At 42.6% G+C, this 26,880-nt stretch overlaps 1 protein-coding gene across 1 annotated transcript in view; it reads left to right on the top strand.

The window, feature by feature from the left end:
* Positions 1 to 26,880, top strand: part of LOC122923318 (sushi, von Willebrand factor type A, EGF and pentraxin domain-containing protein 1-like) — an 82,434-nt gene that overhangs the window by 40,694 nt on the left and 14,860 nt on the right. Inside the window, exon 10 of the mRNA XM_044274101.1 lies at positions 15,809 to 15,851. Within this exon, the coding sequence (XP_044130036.1) occupies positions 15,809 to 15,851 (43 nt within the window). The remainder of the gene's footprint in view (positions 1 to 15,808; positions 15,852 to 26,880) is intronic.

The following is a 26,880-nucleotide window of genomic DNA, read 5'->3' on the forward strand; positions in this document are numbered from 1 at the left end:
TGATCCAATAGTGTCCCAAAAAGAATAGATAAGTCAATTGGGTGGGCAGGTAGGGACCTCCTTTAGGAGGTATAGTACTGTTCTAGTTCTGCCCTTTTGTCCCAGATAGATGAGATGTATACCTCTAATTCAGGGTTAATCCAATATTGGTCCACTTGTGTTGTTCCCGCTCGCGGGGCTGGATGCTCTGCCTATTCGTTACTGTAGGTGTTCGTCACTTCCGGTGACGTCACTTATACTCACTAGCCTTCCCGCTCGATTCTCGTCGGCGTTCCACGTGGGGGCCGGTTTGCGGTAAAAAAGCTGGAACTTTCAAATAGATGTTATGCTCCGAGGTTCTGTCGTTTTTAGGATCCTTATTGTTTGCTAGCTAGCTTGGCTTGGGTATGGCTACCACAAAAAAAAAACATACGCGTTTCGGAGCGTACTGCTCCTTCTTCAGTGGGAATCAGTACGCTCCGAAACGCGTATGGGTTTTTTTGTGGTAGCCATACCCAAGCCAAGCTAGCTAGCAAACAGCCTGCATAGGCTTTATGAGTGTAGGAGTCCCACTATACCACAATGTGAATGAGGCCCTCCTTTATGTGATATACAGGTTGTATCGGAGCGCCTCTTGCTTGTAATTTTGCACTTGCACTTTATATACAATTGAATATACAGGAAAGAATGTTTTGTAACAATTTTTACTGTAAATGTGATTATTTGGGGGAGTTTTGTGCGTATTTTTGTCAGTCTGTTAAAGTGGCGTACAACTCTGACAACATCATTCCCAGCAGCGACCTGGGAGTCCAAGATGCATCCAGACATCGACCCCATGGTGTTCCCCATCCATTTCGGTGGTGTTTGTCCCTTTCTGACCTTTTCCAATGGACCAGGCACCCTCCCCTCCTCAGAGCAGGGGGCACCTGGTTGTCTCCCATTGACTTCCATTATACTCAGGTGCTCGGCCGAGGACACCAATATAGTAATGTGTTCGGGCCGAACACCCGAATACTTTGGTGCTCGATCATCACTAGGTTACCAAATCTATTCTTATGATTCTTTTTGTTGTTCCATGATTGTATCCAAATCAAGTCATTCCTATATTTGAGGCAAAAGTTCTTATTTGATATGATTGATTAATAGATTTTATTTATCAAACATCAGTGATTGTGAAAAAACTTGATATTACATAAAATATACCAATTTATTGTGATATTCTGTGGTTTGTATAATTAGTTTTTTCTGATTATTTAGAATAAGTAAAAAAAAATAGTGGTATTTCTTCAAGTGTCCTTTATTTGTATTGTTTTTTGCATTTTTTTTATAGTTTTTTTGGTCTTTTATAATTTGTCATATTGTGCAGAATAGTAAGTGTATTGTGTATTTGGTCGTTCTGTCGGCCCCTTAGTACATTTAGAGCAATAAGTTCATTCAAAGTATCTTTGTATTCAAAATAAGATATTGATTTGTTATTGCTGCTAGATAGCATGCATTGCCGACTTAGTGCTGCCAACAGAGACGGCTTCTCTAATGCCGAGCGGAGTAGCTGAAATATACAAAGTATCTTCAATCGTTCCATAATGCCCCTTATTGTATAGAGCAACAAGTCCATGCACAACATTCCTCTATAATATATAGTGCATAGTGAGTGCGTACATTACCGCCTCCGTGGACTCAGCGGAGAGAGCCTTTCATACTCCGAGCCTGTAACGGTCCTCCTTCCAGACTCGGCGTCTCACAAGGCGTCCCACCTGCTGGTAACTTACATTTTATCTCTGCACTATAAAAAACTACAAAAACAATACAAATAAAGGACACTTGAAGAAATACCACTATTTTTACTTATTTCTACTTATTCTAATTAATCAGAAAAAAATTATTATACAAACCACAGATCATCAGGATAAATTGGTATATTTTATGTAATATCACGCTTTTTCACAATCACTGATGTTTGATAAATAAAATCTATCGATTGATCATATCAAATAAGAACTTTGTATCCAAATCAAGGCAACATCATGGAACAACAAAAAGAATCATAAGAATTGATTTGGGAACTGCCTTTTTTATATATATAATTTTTAATATTTTTTATAATTTTTTTGCATATTAAATAGTGTATTTTATTTCTAGGGTTGATGAATAATTGTTATGGTTTATGAAATATTTTGCTACTGTATCTATCTATCTAATATATATATATAGAAAGGAAAATAATGACGGCACTGGAAAAACACAAGGAGGGTGCTAGGTCCAGGGATGTAGCAGCTTACCCCGTCTTGATAAAGATGAAAAACGGACAGCACTCCAAGTAAAAGATAATGGTGTTTATTCACCCATGTGGATGGCAACGTTTCAGCTCATACAAGAAGTATGCGGATGAGGCAGGAGATGTGTGGAGGTGCAGCACTGTGGAGAGCACGAGTAGGGTGGTAGATGGAGATGAGGGAGGAGATGTGTGGAGAGCAGGAGTAGGGTGGTAGATGGAGATGAGGGGGGAGATGTATGGAGGTGCAGCACTGTGGAGAGCACGAGTAGGGTGGTAGATGGAGATGAGGGAGGAGATGTATGGAGGTGCAGCACTGTGGAGAGCACGAGTAGGGTGGTAGATGGAGATGAGGGAGGATATGTATGGAGGTGCAGCACTGTGGAGAGCACGAGTAGGGTGGTAGATGGAGATGAGGGGGGAGATGTATGGAGGTGCAGCACTGTGGAGAGCACGAGTAGGGTGGTAGATGGAGATGAGGGAGGAGATGTATGGAGGTGCAGCACTGTGGAGAGCACGAGTAGGGTGGTAGATGGAGATGAGGGAGGAGATGTATGGAGGTGCAGCACTGTGGAGAGCACGAGTAGGGTGGTAGATGGAGATGAGGGGGGAGATGTATGGAGGTGCAGCACTGTGGAGAGCACGAGTAGGGTGGTAGACGGAGATGAGGGAGGAGATATATGGAGGTACAGCACTGTGGAGAGCACGAGTAGGGCGGTAGACGGAGATGAGGGAGGAGATATATGGATGTGCAGCACTGTGGAGAGCTTTGTGGGTGAGGGGGAGAAGTTTGAACTGTATTCTGTGGTGGATGGGCAACGAGTGAAGTGACTGGCACAGACTAATAGCATCAGTATAGGAGGTGGGTAGATGAGCTTGGCTGCTTCATTTAGGGCAGACTGAAGGGTGGAGAGTTTGGTCAGAGGGAGACGATTATTAATGAATTGCAGTAGTCCAGACAAGAATGAATGAAAGCAACAAGAGTTTTGGCTGTTTCCACCATAAGAAAAGGGGGGATTCTGGAGATGTTCTTGAGGTGCAGGCGACAAAAGCGAGCAAGTGATTGGATTTGGCGAACAAAGATAAAATCCGAGTCAAACATCCCAAGACAGGGGGCGTGCTGCCCAGAAGTTATGATAGTGCCTGAGACTGAAATTAAACTATCAAGTTTAGGTGGATTAGAAGATGGGGGAAAGACAAGAAGTACAGTTTTTGAGAAGTTCAGTTTTAGATACAGAGAGGACATGATGTTAGAGACAGCTGCCAGACAATCACTGGTGTTTTGGAGTAAAGCAGGGGTGATGTCAGGGGATTAAGTGTATAGTTGGGTGTCATCAGCATAGAGATGATACTCAAAGCCAAATCTACTTACAGTCTGTCCGATGGGGGCCGCATAGAGGGAGAAGAGTAGAGGACCTAGTACTGAGCCCTGATGAATGCCAACATCAAGAGGAGAACAGGAGCAACCAGAGAGATAGGAGGAGAACCAAGAGAGTAGTGCCCTTAATGCCAATTGAGTGGAGCATGGTGAGGAGGAGTTTGTGGTCTACGCTATCAAATGCTGCAGAGAGATCCAGAAGAATCAGTAGAGAATAATCACAATTCTTTTTTTTACGTCAGAAGATCGTTAGACACTTTAGTAAGGGCAGTTTATATAGAGTGGATAGGGCAAAAGGCAGATTGTAAGGGGTCAAGAAGTGAGTCTGCAAAAAGAAACTGTAGCTTATTAAGCAAGAGTAGAGGAGACCTTCAAGCAGTTTAGAGATGAAGGGGAGGTTATAAACAGGTCGGTAGTTGGCAGCACAGGGCGGGTCAAGAGACTGAGAGATACCAGGAGACTGAGAGAGATTAAATATTGTAGTGAGGTGAGTGATGACAGCTGGGAGAGAGACTGAAGACGGTGTGAGGGAATTGGAGCACTACTGAAGGTCATGGGTTGAGAAGAAGAGTAAAGCCTGGAGACTTTTTCACGTGTTATCGGGTCAAAAGAATAGAAATACCATGTAGAAATGTGGGAGGGAGGAGGATTGAAATTGATTGGGGACTGGGAGATTATTTCCGCTGGAGAAAACGTGTCTCAGGTGTGTACCAGGGTTGCCATGTTCTGTGTCAAGAGGTTTGGATTAATATTGGAGCCATCAGGTCAACAGATGGAACATCTCAAGGACTAAACACAATTATATTAAACTTGCAGAAAATAGTATACATGGATGAATATTCAGGGTTATATACCAGGGAAGATGCAAGCTGAACAATTAGACCTGGGGAAAGCTGGTGGAACAGTTTTGTCCAAATGCAATGCAGAAATACCTGTGTGAAGAGAGGAGAGAAGCGTGTTATACAACTGCCATCATTAACTGCCAGGCGCTTAAGCAATGTGGCCCTTCGGCAAAGATGGTGCTTTTGGCTTGTGCTGACCCCTGCGCGTTATATAATTCAATACCAATAAGATGGAAGCCTTTATTATTCCAGTGCCAGTGTGCCAACCGATACCACCCAGTCTGCACCCCTTGGGGAGGCAGGCCTTAATGATGACCATCCTCATCTTTTGCTGGCTTTACTTCTTGTAAATTCTCCATGTCCTAGAAAAGTCAGCAAGATACAGAGAGAGGAGGAGTGGGATGTTCCTGATGACATATTCTCATCGATACTAGATGATATGCGTTTTTACAGGACCGAGCAACTCCTTTTTCTCTGAGTCGAACCATCCAACCCTATAGGTACAAATAGAACATCAGATTTTCCAATTATCCTCCTCCCACAACAGCTCCTGCGAAAAAAGACGCACTAATAGTGAAGCACTGTAAATGCTTCTCACACGCGCTTATAGCTGCTATACTCACAAGTGCAGGTGGGAATAAGGCACATCAAACCAGTATATTCATCTAAAATTCTTCCGAATATGTCTCTTCAATTGCTGTTCTAAGGGTAAGTTAGTATAAAACCGATAAAACAATTCACAGCAATGTGCTCCTGCCTGACCCAGGTTTCGCTCCAAGCTTCATCAGGGGCGTAACCATCAATTTCCACTTACGTCTTTAAATGTCCTCATGCTTCCCCCACCCACTACCCCCTCATCTCATAATTCCTTACAAATGACATCACCGTGCCATGTTTTTTATTTCAGATGGAATTCCCACACCCACCACCATACATTTATTCATATTCACCGCTTATTTTGTTTATTCGTCCACCAAAGCTCCAACTTACACACCAATAATGGTCACATCATGTTTCTCTTTAGCCTATCCTGCAAAAGTAAACACCCACACCTTCTTCTACTCTCTCCATGTTCATTCATAAAAAAACACATACCACGGACTTTACTCCATTGAGCGTCAGATCCTTCTTTGTCCTATCCTCCACTGGTAGGTGGATACATCCTATGGTTTCTTTCTTTGTAGGAAACATTCTTACTCACATTATATGCAAACTTATTCTACCAAACATGGTGCTAGATCAAATTCTACATTTAAACCATTTGGATGGATCGTATCCAACTCATATATCCACCTTACTTCCTGACGGTCTATCCTCGCCACTGTATCCCCTCCCCGCCAGTTCTGCTTCACTACTTCGATTCCCATAAATTTCAATCCTTTTGGATTTTTCTGATGGGCAATTTTAAAGTGCAGGGACACCCCATGTGTTTCTGAACCCTTCTTTATATTTCTTCTGTGTTCCTGCACACACATTTTCAACTGCCTCGTTGTTCTGCCCACATACTGGAGGGCACAAGGCCACTCCAGCATGTAGACTACTCTTTTGGAATGTGCTACAGACACCTGTCTCTTTGTTATCCCTACTCCTATTCTTACAGGGGAGGCAGAACCCACACCATGAGAATTTATTTTGTTCCTTCTTTTTCCTTTATGAGGGGATAGCGCTACGCACCAGGCAATTACGGAGGTTGGAGGCTTTTCTAAAAATAATATCCATATCGATCTGGTAATTCCTTCCCCAACACAGGGTCATTTTTAAGGACTCCCCAATTCTTCCTTACAGCATTTTTCACCAGTCCAGCTTGGGCATTATATTGTGTTAAAAAATAAAATCAATATTTTTTTTCTTTCCTAACCACCTCGTCTTGCCCTTTATTACCATATAATTATATTTCTTGACTGCAGGCCAATAGATCTTCCTTCTGATATCCCTTTTCCACAAACTTATCCTGTATAGCCCGACTTTAATCTCTAAATACAGCGATATCCGTGCAGTTGCGGTAAACTCTCTTTATCTGACACTTCGGGATATTTTTTTACCAAGATTTATAATGGCAACTTTTCATGTCTTTATATCTATTTACTTCTGTATCTTTAAAATATGTTTTTGTTTTTAATCTTCCTCCCTCTAATAAATGGTGAGATCCAGTAAATTCACCGCCACATTACTGGTGCTACTAGTAAACCTTAGGTTCCAGCTGTTTCTGTTTAAATCTTCAATAAATGCATCCAAACCTTTTTTCTCCCCTTCCCAAACCAGCAGGCAATCATCGATGTATCTTCGCCAGATTTTTGAAGTCCCCAACTGTGTACACCTAGAAAGGATAGGGTTAATTTTCTCCTTCTTCCATGCTCACATAAAAATATTTGCTAAACTGGGGGAGAATTTTGCCCCCATCGCGGTCCCAATCATCTGCAGATAAAAGTTTTTATTGAACCAGAAATAATTGAGTCAGGCAATAGTCTATGCAATCAATTATAAAGTCTCCCTGCAGTTTTGACCTATTCGGATCATTATTTAATACCTCCCTAATAGCACCTAAACCCAACCCCTTTAGGGATAATCGTGTACAAAGAGGTGACGTCCACCATTGCCAGCCACATGTCCTCACTCCACGGTCCCAAGCTATTCACTAGTTGAATGACACTTCCCGTGTCTTTTAAATAGGACGGTGATTTTACCACATATCGCTGTAGAAAGAAATCAATCTATTCTGTTAACCTGCTGGTAAGGGAATCGATCCCGAGACTATAGGTCTCCCCGGGGGATCAGTCAGGCTTTTGTGAATTTTAGGTATGTGATAAATGACAGGTGTTACTGGAGATTTTATAGTCAGGTATTGATATTCCTTTTTATTAATCACTCTCTTTTTTAACCCTTTTTGTAGCAACTTGTCTAGGTCTGATTTATATTCTATCACTGGATCTTTCTTTAGGGGGAGATAGGTTTCCCTATCGGCTAGTAATCTCAGTAATTCCGCCTCATATTTTTGTATATCCATTATCACCAGCCCTCTCCCTTTATCCGCCGGTTTTATTAGTATATTGCGTTTTTTTTCTAGATTTTCCAATGCCAATTTTTCTTCCTTTGTTCAATTATATACTCTCGGTTTCATCTCCATCTTCTCTATGTCTTTTAGTTCTCCACTCTTGAATGCCTCTATACACTCATTGTTTTTATTCTTTGCACAAAACTGGGATCGTTCATGTAGCTGTGTGTGAATTATCCCACTACTCTACCCTGCGTTTTTCAGTACTGGTGTCTGATTACTAGAAAAATACTTTGCCAGATGTAATTTTCTTATATATTTATGGACATCTAGAAATACCTAAAATTTTAGACCTCTCGCTAGAATACTTTTTTCCTGCTCAGAGAGAATATAACTACTTAAGTAGAAAACTCCTGTTTCTCCACTTTGCTCTTTTTGGGGTTCGGACCTATGCTTTGCTCCTCCCCTTTTTCCTCTATATGTCCTCGTTTTTGTGGAGTTAGTCGCGTGGTCCTGTAAAAACGCATATTGACTTTGTGAACTGAGCCCACTTCACTCCTGAGACCTGCAGTGGTGAAATCATTGTGGACATGTGATGGGGTTTGATTTTCTATTGATACTAGATGATGTTGAAAAGGAGAAAAAGATAGATAGATGAAGGGCTCCCACCTGTAGGGCAGGAGAGCGCCGGGTTGGAGAAGTAAGTGTGCCAGCATATTGTGTCCCCATCTAAGCAGCCAAATGAAATACTAGCAACAGCCCCTGTTCAAAGGTGCATTAGAAACATAGAAACATAGAATGTGTCGGCAGATAAGAACCATTTGGCCCATCTAGTCGGCCCAATATACTGAATACTATGGATAGCCCCCGGCCCTATCTTATATGAAGGATGGCCTTATGCCTATCCCATGCATGCTTAACCTCCTCCACTGTATTTGCAGCTACCACTTCTGCAGGAAGGCTATTCCATGCATCCACTACTCTCTCCGTATAGTAATACTTCCTGATATTACTGTTAACCCTTTGCCCCTCTAATGTAACACTATGTCCTCTTGTAGAAGTTTTTCTTCTTGTAAATCTTCTCTCCTCTTTTACCTTGTTGATTCTCTTCATGTATTTAGCAGTTTCTCTCATCTCCCCTCTGTCTCGTCTTTCTTCCAAGCTCTACATGTTAAGGTCCTTTAATCTTTCCTGGTAAGTTTTATCCTGCAATCCATGGACTAGTTTAGTAGCTCTTCTCTGAACGCTCTCCAAAGTATCAATATCCTTCTGGAGATGTGGCCTCCAGTACTGAGCACAATACTCCAGATGAGGTCTCACTAGTGCTCTGTAGAGTGGCATGAGCGCCTCCCTCTGTCTACTGGTAATGCCTCTCCCTATACACCCCAGCATTCTGCTAGCATCTCCTGCTGCTCTATGACATGGTCTGCCTACCTTTAAGTCTTCTGAAATAATGATCCCTAAATCCCTTTCCTCAGATACTGAGGTTAGGACTGTATCACTGATTGTATATTCTGCTCTTGGGTTTTTACGCCCCAGGTGCATTATCTTGCACTTATCAACATTACATTTTAGTTGCCAGATTTTTGACCATTCCTCTAGTTTTCCTAAATCCTTTCCCATTTGGTGTATCCCTCCAGGAACATCAACCCTGTTACAAATCTTTGTGTCATCAGCAAAAAAACACACCTTACTATCGAGGCCTTCTGCAATTTCGCTGATCAAGATATTAAGCAATATGGGTCCCAGAACAGATCCATGAGGTAACCCACAGGTAACAAGACCGTGGTCTGAATATACTCCATTGACTACAACCCTCTGTTGCCTGTCCCTCAGCCACTGCCTAATTCATTCAACAATATGGGATATCTTTAAAAGCATCCTAAAATCTCATGTGAGAGGTACATACCGTATGAGAATAAAAGGTTAAGGAACAAAAAGAAACCAATGTGGATAAATAGAACTGTGAAGAAAGCAATAAATGACAAAAAGAAAGCATATCAATCATTAAAACAGGAGGGGAGCACGGAAGCACTGAAAAACTATAAGGAAAAAAATAGAACATGTAAAAAACAAATAATAGCAGCCAAACTAGAGACTGAGAGATTAATTTCCAAAGAGAGTACAACTAACCGTAAAATGTTCTTCAATTATATAAATGTTAAAAAGTATAAATCTGAAGGTGTCGCCCCTTTTAAAGAGTAATGAGGGGGAGTCGCAGAGAGCGACGAGGAGAAAGCAAAGCTGTTAAATATTTTTTCTCTCCAATGTATTCACTGAGGAAAATAAACTGTCAGATGAAATGCAGAATGTAAAAGTAAATTCCCCATTAAAAGTGTCCTGTCTGACCCAGGAAGAAGTACATCAGCGACTTAAAAAGATTAAAATAGACAAATCACCGGGACCGGATGGCATAGACCCCTGTATCCTAAGGGAATTAAGTAATGTCATAGCCAGACCCTTATTTCTGATATTTGCGGACTCTATACTGACAGAGAATGTCCCACAGGATTGGCGCATGGCAAATGTGGTGCCAATATTCAAAAAGGGTAAAAAAACTGAGCCCGGAAACTGTAGGCCGGTAAGTGTAACATCTGTTGTGGGTAAACTGTTTGGAGGTTTTCTGAGAGATGCTATATTAGAGCATCTCAATGGAAATAAGCAAATAACACCATATCAGCATGGCTTCATGAGGAATCCGTCATGCCAAACTAATTTAATCAGTTTCTATGAGGAGGTAAGTTCTAGACTTGACAGCGGCGAATCAATGGATGTCGTGTATCTGGACTTCTCCAAAGCATTTGACACTGTACCACTTAAAAGGTTAGTATATAAAATGAGAATGCTTGGACGGGGAGAAAATGTCTGTATGTGGGGAAGTAACTGGCTCAATTATAGAAAACAGAGGGTGGTTATTAACGGTACACACTCAGATTGGGTCACTGTCACTAGTGGGGTACCTCAGGGTCAGTATTGGGCCCTATTCTCTTCAATATATTTATTAATGATCTTGTAGAAGGCTTGCATAGTAAAATATCAATTTTCGCAGATGACACTAAACTGTGTAAAGTCATTTACACTGAAGTCGACAGTATACTGTATATATATACTACAGAGGGCAGTATACTGTATATATACTACAGAGGACACTATACTGTATATATACTACAGAGGACAGTATACTGTATATATATACTACAGAGGACAGTATACTGTGTATATACACTACAGAGGACAGTATACTGTATATATATACTACAGAGGACAGTATACTACTACAGAGGGATCTGGATAGATTGGAGACTTGGGCAGATAAGTGGCAGATGAGGTTTAACACTGACAAATGTAAAGTTATGCACATGGGAAGGAATAATGCAAGTCACCCGTACATACTAAATGGTAAAACACTCGGTAACACTGACATGGAAAAGGATCTAGGAATTTTAATAAACGGCAAACTAAGCTACAAAAAACATTGTCAGGCAGCTGCTGCCAAGGCCAATAAGATAATGGGTTGCATCAGAAAGGGCATAGATGGCGGTGATGAGAACATAGTCCTACCACTTCACAAATCACCATTCAGACCACACATGGAAGACTGTGAACAGTTTTGGGCTCCTGTAAACAAGGCAGACATAGCAGAGCTGGAGAGTAGTGATGATCGGGAGATGCCATATTCGATTTAGACGAAATTCGCGAATATTTGCTTGAATATTCGTCTCATATTCGTCATTATTCTAGTTATCGCGATTAATATGAGATTTAAATAATCGCGTATTGCGATTTTAACTTAAGGCAACTTTCTTATTGGTTTGATGTCTAGAATTAGCGAATATGACGAATATGACGAACGTATTCGTCATATTCCTCAAAACGAAGATAACTAAGTATTCTCCATCTTCGTTTTAGCTCCATATTCGTCAACTCCGCTAATTCTAACAATCAAATAGGAAAGTTGACTATAGAGACAGCTGTGTTTAATTCGCTATGCGATTATATTACTTATAATTATTTTATTTATAAAAAAAAAAGCTAAGACTTGATAATTATTATAATTATTCTATTTATAAAAAAAGCAAAGTAATATTATCGCATAACAAATTAAAAACGTAGCTGTCTCTAGTCAACTTTCCTATTTGATTGTTAGAATTAGCGAAGTTGACGAATATGGAGCTAAAACGAAAATGGAGAATACTTTGTTATCTTCGTTTTGAGGAATATGATGAATACATTCGTCATATCGGTCAAGCGTCATCTTCGCTAATTCTACCAAGCCAACCATAGTAAACCAGCTCTAAGTTGAAATCGCAATTCGATTACTATAACTTGAATTAATCGAATTGCGATTTCAACTTAGAGCTGTGTTTCTAATGGGTCAGCTTGCTAGAATTAACGAAGTTAACGAATATGGAATATAGCAGCGCTAAGTTGAAATCGCAATTCGATTAATTAAAGTTATATTAATCGAATTGCGATTTCAACTTAATTCTTACATCCGACAGTACATTCTAGTATGGAGGCGTTCCCATGGGGATAGGGACGCTCTATGAGCACGGAAGTCGGCAGAAGCGGCAACGGGCACTGACTGGAGCCTGACTGGAGCAGCCAGGAAGCCAGGAATCCTCAGGACAGGTAAGAACTACTTTTGGGAAGTGGGAAAGAAAAATATATAACAATAAAAAAATAAATTAAAAAATAATATTTGAAATAGCGAATTTATAGTGCTATATTCAAAATATTCGCGAATTAGCGAAGTGTCGATATTCGATAAAAAAAATTGCTATTCGAATATTCGCGCTCAGCACTACTGAAGAGGGTCCAGAGGAGGGCAACTAAAGTAATAACTGGAATAGGTCAACTACAGGACCCTGAAAGATTATCAAAATTAGGGTTATTCACTTTAGAAAAAAGACGACTGAGGGGAGATCTAATTACTATGTATAAATATATCAGGGGACAGTACAGAGATCACTCCCATCATCTATTTATCCCCAGGACTGTGACTGTGACGAGGGGACATTCTCTGCGTCTGGAGGAAAGAAGGTTTGTACACAAACATAGAAGAGGATTCTTTACTGTAAGAGCAGTGAGACTATGGACTCTATACTGTAAGAGCAGTGAGACTATGGACTCTTTACGGTAAGAGCAGTGAGACTATGGACTCTATACTGTAAGAGCGGTGAGACTATGGACTCTATACTGTAAGAGCAGTGAGACTATGGACTCTATACTGTAAGAGCAGTGAGACTATGGACTCTTTACGGTAAGAGCAGTGAGACTATGGAACTCTCTGCCTGAGGAGGTGGTGATGGTGAGTACAATAAAGGAGTTCAGGAGGGGCCTGGATGTAATTCTGGAGTGTAATAATATTACAGGCTATAGCTACTAGAGAGGGGTCGTTGATCCAACGAGTTATTCTGATGCCTGATTGGAGTCGGGAAGGAATTTTTTATTCCCCTAAAGTGGGGAAAATTGGCTTCTACCTCACAGTTTTTTTTTTTTGCCTTCCTCTGGATCAACTTGCAGGATAACAGGCCGAACTGGATGGACAAATGTATTTTTTCGGCCTTATGTACTATGTTACTATATGGGAGTCCAAGCTAAAAAGACTGCAATTTATTGATAAGCCTTCTATGTGGGACAGTATCAGAAGCCTTACTAAAGTCAAGATAAGCGATGTCTACTGCACCTCCTCCATCTATTATTTTAGTCACCCAATCAAAAATATCAGATTAGTTTGACATGATCTCCCTGAAGTAAACCCATGCTGTTTTTAGTCTTTCAATCCATGGGATTTTAGATGTTCCACAATCCTCTCCTTAAGTATGGTTTCCATTAATTTCCCCACTATTGATGTCAGGCTTACTGGCCTACAGTTGCCCGATTCCTCCCTACTACCTTTCTTGTGAATGGGCACAACATTTGCTAATTTCCAATCTTCTGGGACGACTCCTGTTGCCAGTGATTGGTTAAATAAATCTGTTAATGGTTTTGCTAGTTCGCCGCTGAGCTCTTTTAATAGCTTTGGGTGTATCCCATCAGGCCCCTGCGACTTATTTGTATTAATTTTAGACAGTTTACTTAGAACCTCTTCCTCTGTAAAGACACATGCATCAAAGGATTCATTAGTCTTCTTTCCTAACTGAGGTCCTTCTCTTTCATTTTCCTTTGTAAAAACTGAACAGAAGTATTCATTGAGGCAGTCAGCTAGTTCTTCATCTAAGTCACAACAATAGACAATCACAGTCGGCTTAAACTAATAACACACAAAGAATTAAATGTTACCATGTTTTTATTGAACGCACCATGTAAACATTCACAGTGCAGGTGGAAAAAGTATGTGAACCCTTGGATTTAATAACTGGTTGAACCTCCTTTGGCAGCAATAACTTCAACCAAACATTTCCTGTAGTTGCAGATCAGACGTGCACAACGGTCAGGAGTAATTCTTGACCATTCCTCTACAGAACTATTTCAGTTCAGCAATATTCTTGGGATGTCTGGTGTGAATCGCTTTCTTGAGGTCCTGCCACAGCATCTCAATCGGGTTGAGGTCAGGACTCTGACTGGGCCACTCCAGAAGGTGTATTTTCTTCTGTTTAAGCCATTCTGTTGTTGATTTACTTCTATGCTTTAGGTCGTTGTCCTGTTGCAACACCCATCTTCTGTTGAGCTTCAGCTGGTGGACAGATGGCCTTAAGATCTCCTGCAAAATGTCTTGATAAACTTGAGAATTCATTTTTCCTTTGATGATAGCAATCTGTCCAGGCCCTTATGCAGCAAAGCAGCCCCAAACCATGATACCCCCACCACCATACTTCACAGTTGGGATGAGGTTTTGATGTTGGTGCGCTGTGCCTCTTTTTCTCCACACATAGTGTTGTGTGTTTCTTCCAAACAACTCAACTTTGGTTTCATCTGTCCACAGAATATTTTGCCAGTACTGCTGTGGAACATCCAGGTGCTCTTGTGCAAACTGTAAACGGGCAGCAATGTTTTTTTTTGGGACAGAAGTGGCTTCCTCTGTGGTGTCCTCCCATGAAATCTATTCTTGTTTAGTGTTTTACATATCGTAGATTCGCTAACAGGGATGTTAGCATATGCCAGAGACTTTTGTAAGTCTTTAGCTTACACTCTATGATTCTTCTTCACCTCATTGAGCAGTCTGCACTGTGCTCTTGAAGTCATCTTTACAGGACGGGGAGAGTAGCAGCAGTGCTGAACTTTCTCCATTTATAGACAATTTGTCTTACCGTGGACTGATGAACAGCAAGGCTTTTGGAGATACTTTTATAACCCTTTCCAGCTTTATGCAAGTCAACAATTCTTAATCGTAGGTCTTCTGAGAGCTCTTTTGTGCGAGGCATCATTCACATCAGGCAATGCTTCTTGTGAAAAGCAAACCCAGAACTGGTGTGTGTGTTTTTTATAGGGCAGGGCAGCTGTAACCAACACCTCCAATCTCATCTCATTGATTGCACTCCAGTTGGCTGACACCTCACTCCAATTAGCTCTTGGAGATGCCATTAGTCTAGGGGTTCACAATCTTTATCCACCTGCACTGTGAATGTTTACATGGTGTGTTTAATAAAAACATGGTAACATTACATTTTTTGTGTGTTATTAGGTTAAGCAGACTGTGACTTAGATGAAGATCAGATCACATTTTATGATGAATTTGTGAAGAAATCCATATAATTCCAAAGGTTTCACATACTTTTTCTTGCAACTGTATGTATCTGAAGAATGTCTTATCTCCTTTTTTCAGTGACTGAGCTAATTTCTCTTCTGCCTGTGCTTTAGAAGCTCTTATAACTTGTTTGGCCTCTCTCTGTCTAATCTTATAAATTTGCCTGTCATCCTCTTTTTTTATTTTTTATAATTCCTAAATGCTATCTTTTTGTTTTGAATGATTTTGGCCACTTTTGCTGAGTACCACAGTGGTCTCTTCCTTTTTTTTGCTTTTATGGACAAGCCTAATGCAATTATCTGTTGCCTTCAATAGTGCCACTTTTAAGTAGTCCCATTTCTCTTGGACTCCATTGAAACTGTTCCAATCTGAAATCAGTGGGTCCGTGTGCAATACGGATGGGACATGCACCAAAACTACGGTCCTGTGCACATGAGGCATAATAGACTCCCATGTCGTATTGTCTAAGTATTCTCACCACTAATTCTGTTACTTTCTGGCCTTATCCTCAATGAGATATTTTAACTTTCGAGTAGACGTTTTGAGGCACCATCGGAGGTGGATCTGCTGTTACATCTCCAGACACTGACTAGAGCTCCAGTATGTGGTGAATTCCCTTAACCAGCAAGTAAAACATCTCCTCTTCTTCCTGCAGATGTCACCGGTACTTCAAACTCCACAAGATCCTATATCGTGAGGTAAGTGACGCTGTACATTCAACCTAAAAGGGAAATTCATCAAAAATAATATATGTACATTGCACACATTAACCACTTCCAGGCCGGACCATTTGCCCCCTGACCAGGCCGAATTTTACAGATCTGACCTGTCACTTTAAGTGGTAATAACTTTGGAATGTTTTACTTATCCAGGCCGTTCAGAGACTGTTTTCTCATGACACATTATACATCATGTTAATGGTAAATTTGAGTCAATATGTTTTACCTTTATTTATTAAAAAAAAAATCCAAAAGTTAACAAAAATAGATAGTGATGCCTCAGAAAATACTCATTAATTAACATTCCCCATATGTATACTTTATGTTGGCATCATTTAGATAAAGTAATTTTATTTTTTTAGGACATTAGAAAGTTTTGAATTTTAGAAGCAATTTTTGAAGTTTTTAAGAAAATGTCCTAAATCAACTTTTTTAAGGAGCAGTTCAGGTTTGAAGTAACTTTGAGGAGCTAACATAGTATAAACCACCCATAAATGACCCAATTTGAGAAACTACACCCCTGAACTTATTCAAAACTGGTTGTATAAATTTTGTTACACAATAGATATTGAAATTTCTAAATTTCAATTTTGCAGATTTTCCATGTTAATAAATTTTTTCCTGCAACACATCAAGGGTTAATAGCCAAACAAACATCAATATTTATTACCTTGATTCTGAAGTTTCCAGGAACACCCCATATGTGGTCGCATACCGCAGTATGGGCACATGGCAGGGCGCAGGAGGCAAAGTGCGCCATATGGTTTTTGGAGTGCAGATTTTGCTGGATTGGTCTTTAGGCGCCATGTTGCATTTGAAGAGATTCTGAGGTATCCCCCTAAAAAGTGACCACATTTTGTAAACTACACCACCCAAGGAATTTTTAAGGGGTGTATCGAGCACTTGACCCAACAGGCGTTTCATAGAATTGGTTGTGAAAATGAAAAAAAAATTTTTTTTTTACAAGAAATTGGTGCTTTAAGCCAAAACTTTATTTTTCACAAAAGATAACAGGAGAATATCCCCCCCACAATTCCTACCCACTTTCTACTGAATATAGTAACACCCCAAATGTGGTTGAAAACTGTTATTTGGGGATACGCCAGGGCTCAGAAGGGAAGGAGCGGCATCTGGATTTTCTAACAAGGAATTTTCTGTCATGGTTTTTAATTTTTGTTGTTGACTGAGCTGCGTGAGGAATGGTCTCTGCCTTCTCTCTGGGGTTCCCTGCTGTCACTGACAGCGGCCCCCGACACAGCAGCTGCATGATTAGCATGCATCTGCCATCTCTGAAAGGATGTTATAAAACGTCTGATCAGAGATAAACCGCCCGCCCAGGCTGTTTATAGTCAATGGGCGGTCAGGAAGTGGTTAAAAGATCAACTCTGTGGATTCCTTGACCATCTTCAGTTTCCAGAACAGATGAGCCATAGTTCTCTGAAGAGTGATAGAAGCCACAGGATTGTCTCAGCATTCATTTAATGACCTTTTGTATAGGAAGTTGTGTGATAGAAATCTGAATGGATTTCACAGTTCCATAATTTAAGAAAGTGGTTGACATCTGAAGTCCTCAAGTCCACCATTGTCATCTTCTAACATGTCTCAATGTCATGCATGAAGAACATTTTTGGCTAGATTTTCCAATACATTACAGTTCAATGTGTCTGGGTCATGCTTCCTGGTTGGTTTGCTTCATATTTGTGCAGATATATAACCCCATTATGGGGTTTAGTCTGCTTAAAGGGGTTGTCCAAGTTATATTTATTGATGACCAATCCTCAGGATAGGTTATCAATATCAGATCAGCTGGGCACCCCCGCCTATCAGCTGTTTGAAGAGAAGGTGCGCGCCGTTCCAGCACTGCCTTCTCTTCATTGAATACCTTCTCGCCGTCCCCTCTGCAGTGGTGAGCAGGTGTAATTACACCCAAGCCGTCCCATTCATTTCAACAGTACGGATCGCTTCTATACACTTGTATAGGAGCGAGCCATCCCATAGAAATGAATCGACAGCTTGGATGTAATTACACCTGTTCACCACTGCAGATGCAACGGCGAGCAGGTAAACAATGAAGAGGAGGCAGTGCTGGCACGGCACGCGCCTTCTCTTCAAACAGCTGATCGGCGGGGGTGCCGGGTGTCGGACCCAAGCCGATCTGATATTGATGACCTATCCTGAGGATAGGTCATCAATAAATATAACTTGGACAACCCTTTTAAGGTGTGATCTGTGTCGAAAGAAGAGCTTTATCATGGATGGAAAACAGTGAGGAACAATAGGAATGGCCTTTACAGGGAATATCAACAGACAAATCCAGCAGCTAGTAGTCGAAACCTTAAGGCTTTATTGACGTGTCAGTGTTTCCATCGATAATTGTGAGCAAAAACCCAGATTGGAGCCTCCACAGACATAAGATATAAGAGAAAGATCTGCACCTGTTCTTTGTGTAGAGCCGCACCTGGCTTTGGCTCCAAATCACTGACTGAGAGAATGAGGCATCACTCTGAACAGTTTAACAGAATAAAGTCCAAAAACTATATAAATGTGGTATCACTGTAATCGTACTGACTCTGACAATAAAGGGAACAGGTCAGTTTTATCTCATAGGGAAAGCTGTAAAAACAAACCCCATAAAACTATATGCCGTATTTTTCGCCGTATAAGACGCACCTAGGTTTTTGGGGAGGAAAATAAGAAAAAAAATATTTTTAACCAAAAGGTGTGCTGTGTGTTTGGTGGGTTTGGAACTAATGGTGGTCTGTGGATGGCACTATTACTGGGGATCTGTGGATGACGGACACTGTTATGGGGGGGATCTGTGGATGACAGACACTGTTATGGGGGGTAATCAATAATCAATATACAAGTAATTAGAGAGGGCTCACCTACAAGCTCAAGAATGGAGATGGGTGCACCTACCAAAAAAGGATTCACCCAATCCTCAAAAACAGTAATAAAATTAGAACAAAGAATTCCCCTGTTATGGGGGGAATCTGTGGATGACGGACACTGTTATGGGGGGATCTGTGGATGACGGTCACTGTTATGGGGGGATCTGTGGATGACGGACAGTGTTATGGGGGAACTGTGGATGACGGACACTGTTATGGGGGGATCTGTGGATGACAGACACTGTTATGGGGGATCTGTGGATGACGGACACTTATGGGGGGAACTGTGGATGACAGACACTGTTATGGGGGAACTGTGGATGACGGACACTGTTATGGGGGGATCTGTGGATGACAGACACTGTTATGGGGGATCTGTGGATGACGGACACTGTTATGGGGGATCTGTGGCTTGCACTGTTACAGGGGGATCTGTGGCTGGCACTGTTACAGGGGGGGATCTGTGGATGGTACTGTTATACATGTGTCATCCACAGACCCTCCCAGCCCATAACTGTGCCATCCACAGATCCCCCGCCGCTCCAGTATACTAATATAATATGTCTTATTCAATTAATAGTTATTAAATATGCCTCTTTATTCCTAATAGTACCTAAATCCTAAGCGCTTCAGTACAATGCCGGCAGGCAGGCCGGGCGGCCAGCGCGGCGCGTCACTCACTGACGTCACTTGCCTGCGCCGCCTGCTTCATTCATAAAGTAGGCAGCGCAGGCACGTGACATCAGGGAGTTACGCTGCCGCCCGCCCGGCCTGCATTGTACTGAAGCGTTTAGGATTTAAGGTACTATTAGGCATAAAGGGGCATATTTAATATTTATTAATTGAATATGACATATTATATTAGTATACCGGAGCGGCGGGGCGGGGCTATAGTACAGTGACTGCACCGCCCCGCCGCTATTGCCGGCCCCAGCTCCTCCTCCCAGTCCCTCCCCGAGTCCCTGCTCGCTTTACATCGCAGCTTGCGATGTAAAACTGACAGCATTCGCCGTATAAGACGCAGGGGCATTTTCCCCTCATTTTGGGGGGAGAAAAAGTGCATCTTATACGGCGAAAAATACGGTAAATGTGGTATCACTGTAATCGTACTGACCCGGAGAATGAAGAGAACAGGTCAGTTTTATCTCATAGGGAACGCTGTAAAAACAAAACCCATAAAACTATATAAATGTAGTATCACTGTAATCGTACTGACCCGGAGAATGAAGGGAACAGGTCAGTTTTATCTCATAGGGGACGCTATAAAAAACAAACCCATAAAACTATATAAATGTGGTATCTCTGTAATCGTACTGACCCGGAAAATGAAGAGAACAGGTCAGTTTTATCTCATAGGGAACATTGTAAAAACAAAACCCATAAAACTATATAAATGTGGTATCACTGTAATCGTACTGACCCGGAGAGTGAAGAGAACAGGTCAGTTTTATCTCATAAGGAACGCTGTAAAAACAAAACCCATAAAACTATATAAATGTGGTATCACTGTAATCGTACTGACCCGGAGAGCGAAGAGAACAGGTCAGTTTTATCTCATAAGGAACGCTGTAAAAACAAAACCCATAAAACTATATAAATGTGGTATCACTGTAATCGTACTGACCCGGAGAGCGAAGAGAACAGGTCAGTTTTATCTCATAGGGAACACTGTAAACACAAAACCCATAAAACTATATAAATGTGGTATCTCTGTAATCGTACTGACCCGGAAAATGAAGAGAACAGGTCAGTTTTATCTTATAGGGAACGCTGTGAAAACAAAACCCATAAAACTATATAAATGTGGTATCACTGTAATCGTACTGACCTGGAGAGTGAAGAGAACAGGTCAGTTTTATCTAATAGGGAACGCTGTAAAAACAAAACCCATAAAACTATATAAATGTGGTATCTCTGTAATCGTACTGACCTGGAAAATGAAGAGAACAGGTCAGCTTTATCTCATAGGGAATGCTGTAAAAACAAAACCCATAAAACTATATAAATGTGGTATCACTGTAATCGTACTGACCCAGAGAATGAAGAGAACAGGTCAGTTTTATCTCATAGGGAACGCTGTAAAAACAAAACCCATAAAACTATATAAATGTGGTATCTCTGTAATCGTACTGACCCGGAAAATGAAGAGAACAGGTCAGTTTTATCTCATAGGGAACATTGTAAAAACAAAACCCATAAAACTATATAAATGTGGTATCACTGTAATCGTACTGACCCGGAGAGTGAAGAGAACAGGTCAGTTTTATCTCATAGGGAACGCTGTAAAAACAAAACCCATAAAACTATATAAATGTGGTATCACTGTAATCGTACTGACCCGGAGAATGAAGGGAACAGGTCAGTTTTATCTCATAGGGAACGCTGTAAACACAAAACCCATAAAACTATATAAATGTGGTATCTCTGTAATCGTACTGACCCGGAAAATGAAGAGAACAGGTCAGTTTTATCTCATAGGGAACATTGTAAAAACAAAACCCATAAAACTATATAAATGTGGTATCACTGTAATCGTACTGACCCGGAGAGTGAAGAGAACAGGTCAGTTTTATCTCATAGGGAACGCTGTAAAAACAAAACCCATAAAACTATATAAATGTGGTATCACTGTAATCGTACTGACCCGGAAAATGAAGAGAACAGGTCAGTTTTATCTAATAGGGAAAGCTGTAAAAATAAAACCTATAGAACTATGGTGCAATTGTGCTTTTTTTCCAATTTAACCCTATTTGGAATTTGTGTCCAGTTTTTCACTTATTGTATGCAATACTAAGTGGTGCTATAAGAAATTACAAATTGTCCTGAACAAAAAGCAAACAACCCTATGACTATGTGAACATAAAAATAAAAATGCTTCTGGAAGGCAAAGAGTGAAAAGTAAAAATGAAAAACTGTCCAGAACAACAGCCCCCAACGAGTTCCTTACCGTTACATCATCACAGATTTTCTTTCTTCATATTTAGACTATTGGTCAACAATCCAAGAACACTAACAGAGCTTCCCGTGTACTGGTAGTTTTACCTCTGTGTCTGTAGATCCAGATCCTGCAGTTTCTTGGGGGTGGTATCTTTGCATACAGTCACTAGTGATGGACGAACATCTGCCGCGACGGTTCGCGAACGCAATCAAATGTTCGTGAACCGCAAGTTCGCGGCGGGTCCCATTCATTTTAATGGCAGACGAACCTGAAAAACCTTCAGCTCATATTTGCAGCCAATAAATAATTACTGGAAGTGCACAAATAGTCCCACAACACAGACAGTGACACCAGATGGATTATTCCAATTTGCGATCTCCATTTATAATTTTTTTCAATGCGAAATATCGGCAATATAATTTTCACGTACGCGCATGCACAAATGCACTATACAAAACCCAAATGCACTATAAAGAAAGTATATTGGTATATAACACCTCGCTTCAATCAGTTTTTTTGGGGGGCGACTGGTATATCACACCAGTAGAAATTATTTGGTCCAATAAAGCTTGACCCTCTATATACCTGCGGTATCGCAGCAGAACCGCACACGACTGCCGCACAATACATATGCACTATAATATACCGTCTAACATAGAACGTATATTATAACATTGTACACGGAAGGCAATCCATTAGAATATACATGAAGATAAAACGTAACCTTTAATAATGTTACTATGAGGGTCCATTCACACGTCCGCAAAACACGGACACCGGCAATGTGCATTCCGCAATTTGCGGACCGCACATCGCCGGCACTATAATGGAAAATGCCTAATCTTGTCTGCAATTGTGAAATTTGGTGCCGCAAATCCGGATGCGGACAGCACATTCCGGCCCCATTGAAAATGAATGGGTCTGCACCCGTTCCGAAAAATTGGGGGGTGCTATTCTGGCCCTGATAGCCTAACCACAGACCACCTGCCCTGATAAGAGCGACCCTGTCTGGAACCTTACCCTATCTATATAAAAATGACCCTAGTAAGCCCCTAGCCCCCTGACTTCCAGGTGATCACTATATAGATCTATGTGTTTTTAACTCATTATAAAAGTATATTATAAGTATATCGCACCCTCTGTGTATCACACCTATCGATAGCACACCTATACCAGTGCTTAAAAGGACTTTTGTGGCCCTATTAGCTAGTGTTTGGTGTCCCTAACAGCCTGTCCCTGCTCCACACAGCGACCTCTCCCTACACTGGCAAAACATAGTCCCATAGATCATAAACGTAATATCGTGAATAGGGATGAGCGAACTCGAACTGTATAGTTCGGGTTCGTACCGAATTTTGGGGTGTCCGTGACATGGACCCGAACCCGGACATTTTCGTAAAAGTCCGGGTTCGGGTTCGTCGTTCGTCGCTTTCTTGGCGCTTTTGTGACGCTTTCTTGGCGCTTTTTGAAAGGCTGCAAAGCAGCCAATCAACAAGCGTCATACTACTTGCCCCAAGAGGCCATCACAGCCATGCCTACTATTGGCATGGCTGTGATTGGCCAGAGCACCATGTGACCCAGCCTCTATTTAAGCTGGAGTCACATAGCGCCGCCCGTCACTCTGCTCTGATTAGCGTAGGGAGAGGTTGCGCTGCGACAGTAGGGCGAGATTAGGCAGATTAACTCCTCCAAAGGACTTGATTATTGATCGATCTGCAGCTGTGGATGATTGAGCTGCTGATACTCAATTGCTCACTGTTTTTAGGCTGCCCAGACCGTTTGTCAGTCACTTTTTTCTGGGGTGATCGGCGGCCATTTTGTGTCTTGTGGTGCGCCAGCACAAGCTGCGACCAAGTGCATTTAACCCTCAATGGTGTGGTTGTTTTTTGGCTAAAGCCTACATCAGGGTGAAGCTGTCACACCAAGTGCATTTAACCAGCAATAGTGTGTTCATTTTTTGGCCATATACTACATCAGGGGCAAGCTGCGCCCGTCACCAAGTGCATTTAACCCTCAATGGTGTGGTTGGTCAAGCTGTCACACCAAGTGCATTTAACCAGCAATAGTCTGTTCATTTTTTGGCCATATACTACATCAGGGGCAAGCTGCGCCCGTCACCAAGTGCATTTAACCCTCAGTAGTGTGGTTGGTCAAGCTGTCACACCAAGTGCATTTAACCAGCAATAGTGTGGTTATTTTTTGGCCATATCCCAGTCTAATTCTGTCAGTAAATCCATACCGGTCACCCAGCGCCTAAATACTAGGCCTCAAATTTATATCCCGCTAAATCTGTCGTTACCGCTGTCCTGTTGTTGCTGGGCAAGTTATTTAGTGTCATTCAAAGCACATTTTTTGTTCTGGGTTGAAATACAATTCCCAATTTAGCAATTTCATAATTTAGTGGTTTCTGCTGTATCAGAGCTATTTGAAATCTATCCCTAAAAGGGTATATAATATTCAAGGTGCACATAGGGTCATTCTGAATAACTTCACACACACGCTACTGTGCATTTCCAAGTCTAATTCTGTCACTAAATCCATACCTGTCACCCAGCGCCTAAATACTAGGCCTCAAATTTATATCCCGCTGAATTTGAATACAATACATTGGGCCAAATAATATATTTGTTGTTGTGGTGAACCATAACAATGAGGAAAACATCTAGTAAGGGACGCGGACGTGGACATGGTCGTGGTGGTGTTAGTGGACCCTCTGGTGCTGGGAGAGGACGTGGCCGTTCTGCCACATCCACACGTCCTAGTGAACCAACTACCTCAGGTCCCAGTAGCCGCCAGAATTTACAGCGATATATGGTGGGGCCCAATGCCGTTCTAAGGATGGTAAGGCCTGAGCAGGTACAGGCATTAGTCAATTGGGTGGCCGACAGTGGATCCAGCACGTTCACATTATCTCCCACCCAGTCTTCTGCAGAAAGCGCACAGATGGCGCCTGAAAACCAAGCCCATCAGTCTGTCACATCACCCCCATGCATACCAGGGAAACTGTCTGAGCCTCAAGTCATGCAGCAGTCTCTTATGCTGTTTGAAGACTCCGCTGGCAGGGCTTCCCAAGGGCATCCACCTAGCCCTTCCCCAGCGGTGAAAGACATAGAATGCACTGACGCACAACCACTTATGTTTCCTGATGATGAGGACATGGGAATACCACCTCAGCATGTCTCTGATGATGACGAAACACAGGTGCCAACTGCTGCGTCTTTCTGCAGTGTGCAGACTGAACAGGAGGTCAGGGAGGAAGACTGGGTGGAAGACGATGCAGGGGACGATGAGGTCCTAGACCCCACATGGAATGAAGGTCGTGCCACTGACTTTCACAGTTCGGAGGAAGAGGCAGTGGTGAGACCGAGCCAACAGCGTAGCAAAAGAGGGAGCAGTGGGCAAAAGCAGAACACCCGCCGCCAAGAGACTCCGCCTGCTACTGACCGCCGCCATCTGGGACCGAGCACCCCAAAGGCAGCTTCAAGGAGTTCCCTGGCATGGCACTTCTTCAAACAATGTGCTGACGACAAGACCCGAGTGTTTTGCACGCTGTGCCATCAGAGCCTGAAGCGAAGGCATTAACGTTCTGAACCTTAGCACAACCTGCATGACCAGGCACCTGCATGCAAAGCATGGACTGCAGTGGAGTAAACACCTTAAAACCAAGGAAGTCACTCAGGCTCCCCCTGCTACCTCTTCTGCTGCTGCCGCCTCGGCCTATTCTGCTGCTGCCGCCTCGGCCTCTTCCTCCGCCTCTGGAGGAACGTTGGCACCTGCCGCCCAGCAAACAGGGGATGTACCACCAACACCACCACCACCTCCGTCACCAAGCGTCTCAACCATGTCACACGCCAGCGTTCAGCTCTCCATATCACAAACATTTGATAGAAAGCGTAAATTCCCACCTAGCCACCCTCGATCCCTGGCCCTGAATGCCAGCATTTCTAAACTACTGGCCTATGAAATGCTGTCATTTAGGCTGGTGGACACAGACAGCTTCAAACAGCTCATGTCGCTTGCTGTCCCACAGTATGTTGTTCCCAGCCGCCACTACTTCTCCAAGAGAGCCGTGCCTTCCCTGCACAACCAAGTATCCGATAAAATCAAGTGTGCACTGCGCAACGCCATCTGTAGCAAGGTCCACCTAACCACAGATACGTGGACCAGTAAGCACGGCCAGGGACGCTATATCTCCCTAACTGCACACTGGGTAAATGTAGTGGCAGCTGGGCCCCAGGCGGAGAGCTGTTTAGCGCACGTCCTTCCGCCGCCAAGGATCGAAGGGCAACATTCTTTGCCTCCTGTTGCCACCTCCTCCTTCTCGGCTTCCTCCTCCTCTTCTTCCACTTGCTCATCCAGTCAGCCACACACCTTCACCACCAACTTCAGCACAGCCCGGGGTAAACGTCAGCAGGCCATTCTGAAACTCATATGTTTGGGGGACAGGCCCCACACCGCACAGGAGTTGTGGCGGGGTATAGAACAACAGACCGACGAGTGGTTGCTGCCGGTGAGCCTCAAGCCCGGCCTGGTGGTATGCGATAATGGGCGAAATCTCGTTGCAGCTCTGGGACTAGCCGGTTTGACGCACATCCCTTGCCTGGCGCATGTGCTGAATTTGGTGGTGCAGAAGTTCATTCACAACTACCCCGACATGTCAGAGCTGCTGCATAAAGTGCGGGCCGTCTGTTCGCGCTTCCAGCGTTCACATCCTGCTGCTGCTCGCCTGTCTGCGCTACAGCGTAACTTCGGCCTTCCCGCTCACCGCCTCATATGCGACGTGCCCACCAGGTGGAACTCCACCTTGCACATGCTGGACAGACTGTGCGAGCAGCAGCAGGCCATAGTGGAGTTTCAGCTGCAGCACGCACGGGTCAGTCGCACTACAGAACAGCACCACTTCACCACCAATGACTGGGCCTCCATGCGAGACCTGTGTGCCCTGTTGCGCTGTTTCGAGTACTCCACCAACATGGCCAGTGGCGATGACGCCGTTATCAGCATTACAATACCACTTCTATGTCTCCTTGAGAAAACACTTAGGGCGATGATGCAAGAGGAGGTGGCCCAGGAGGAGGAGGAGGAGGAAGAGGGGTCATTTTTAGCACTTTCAGGCCAGTCTCTTCGAAGTGACTCAGAGGGAGGTTTTTGGCAACAGCAGAGGCCAGGTACAAATGTG

The sequence above is a fragment of the Bufo gargarizans genome, unplaced genomic scaffold (genome assembly GCF_014858855.1).
Source record: "Bufo gargarizans isolate SCDJY-AF-19 unplaced genomic scaffold, ASM1485885v1 original_scaffold_1465_pilon, whole genome shotgun sequence".
Taxonomy (NCBI): Eukaryota; Metazoa; Chordata; class Amphibia; order Anura; family Bufonidae; genus Bufo; species Bufo gargarizans.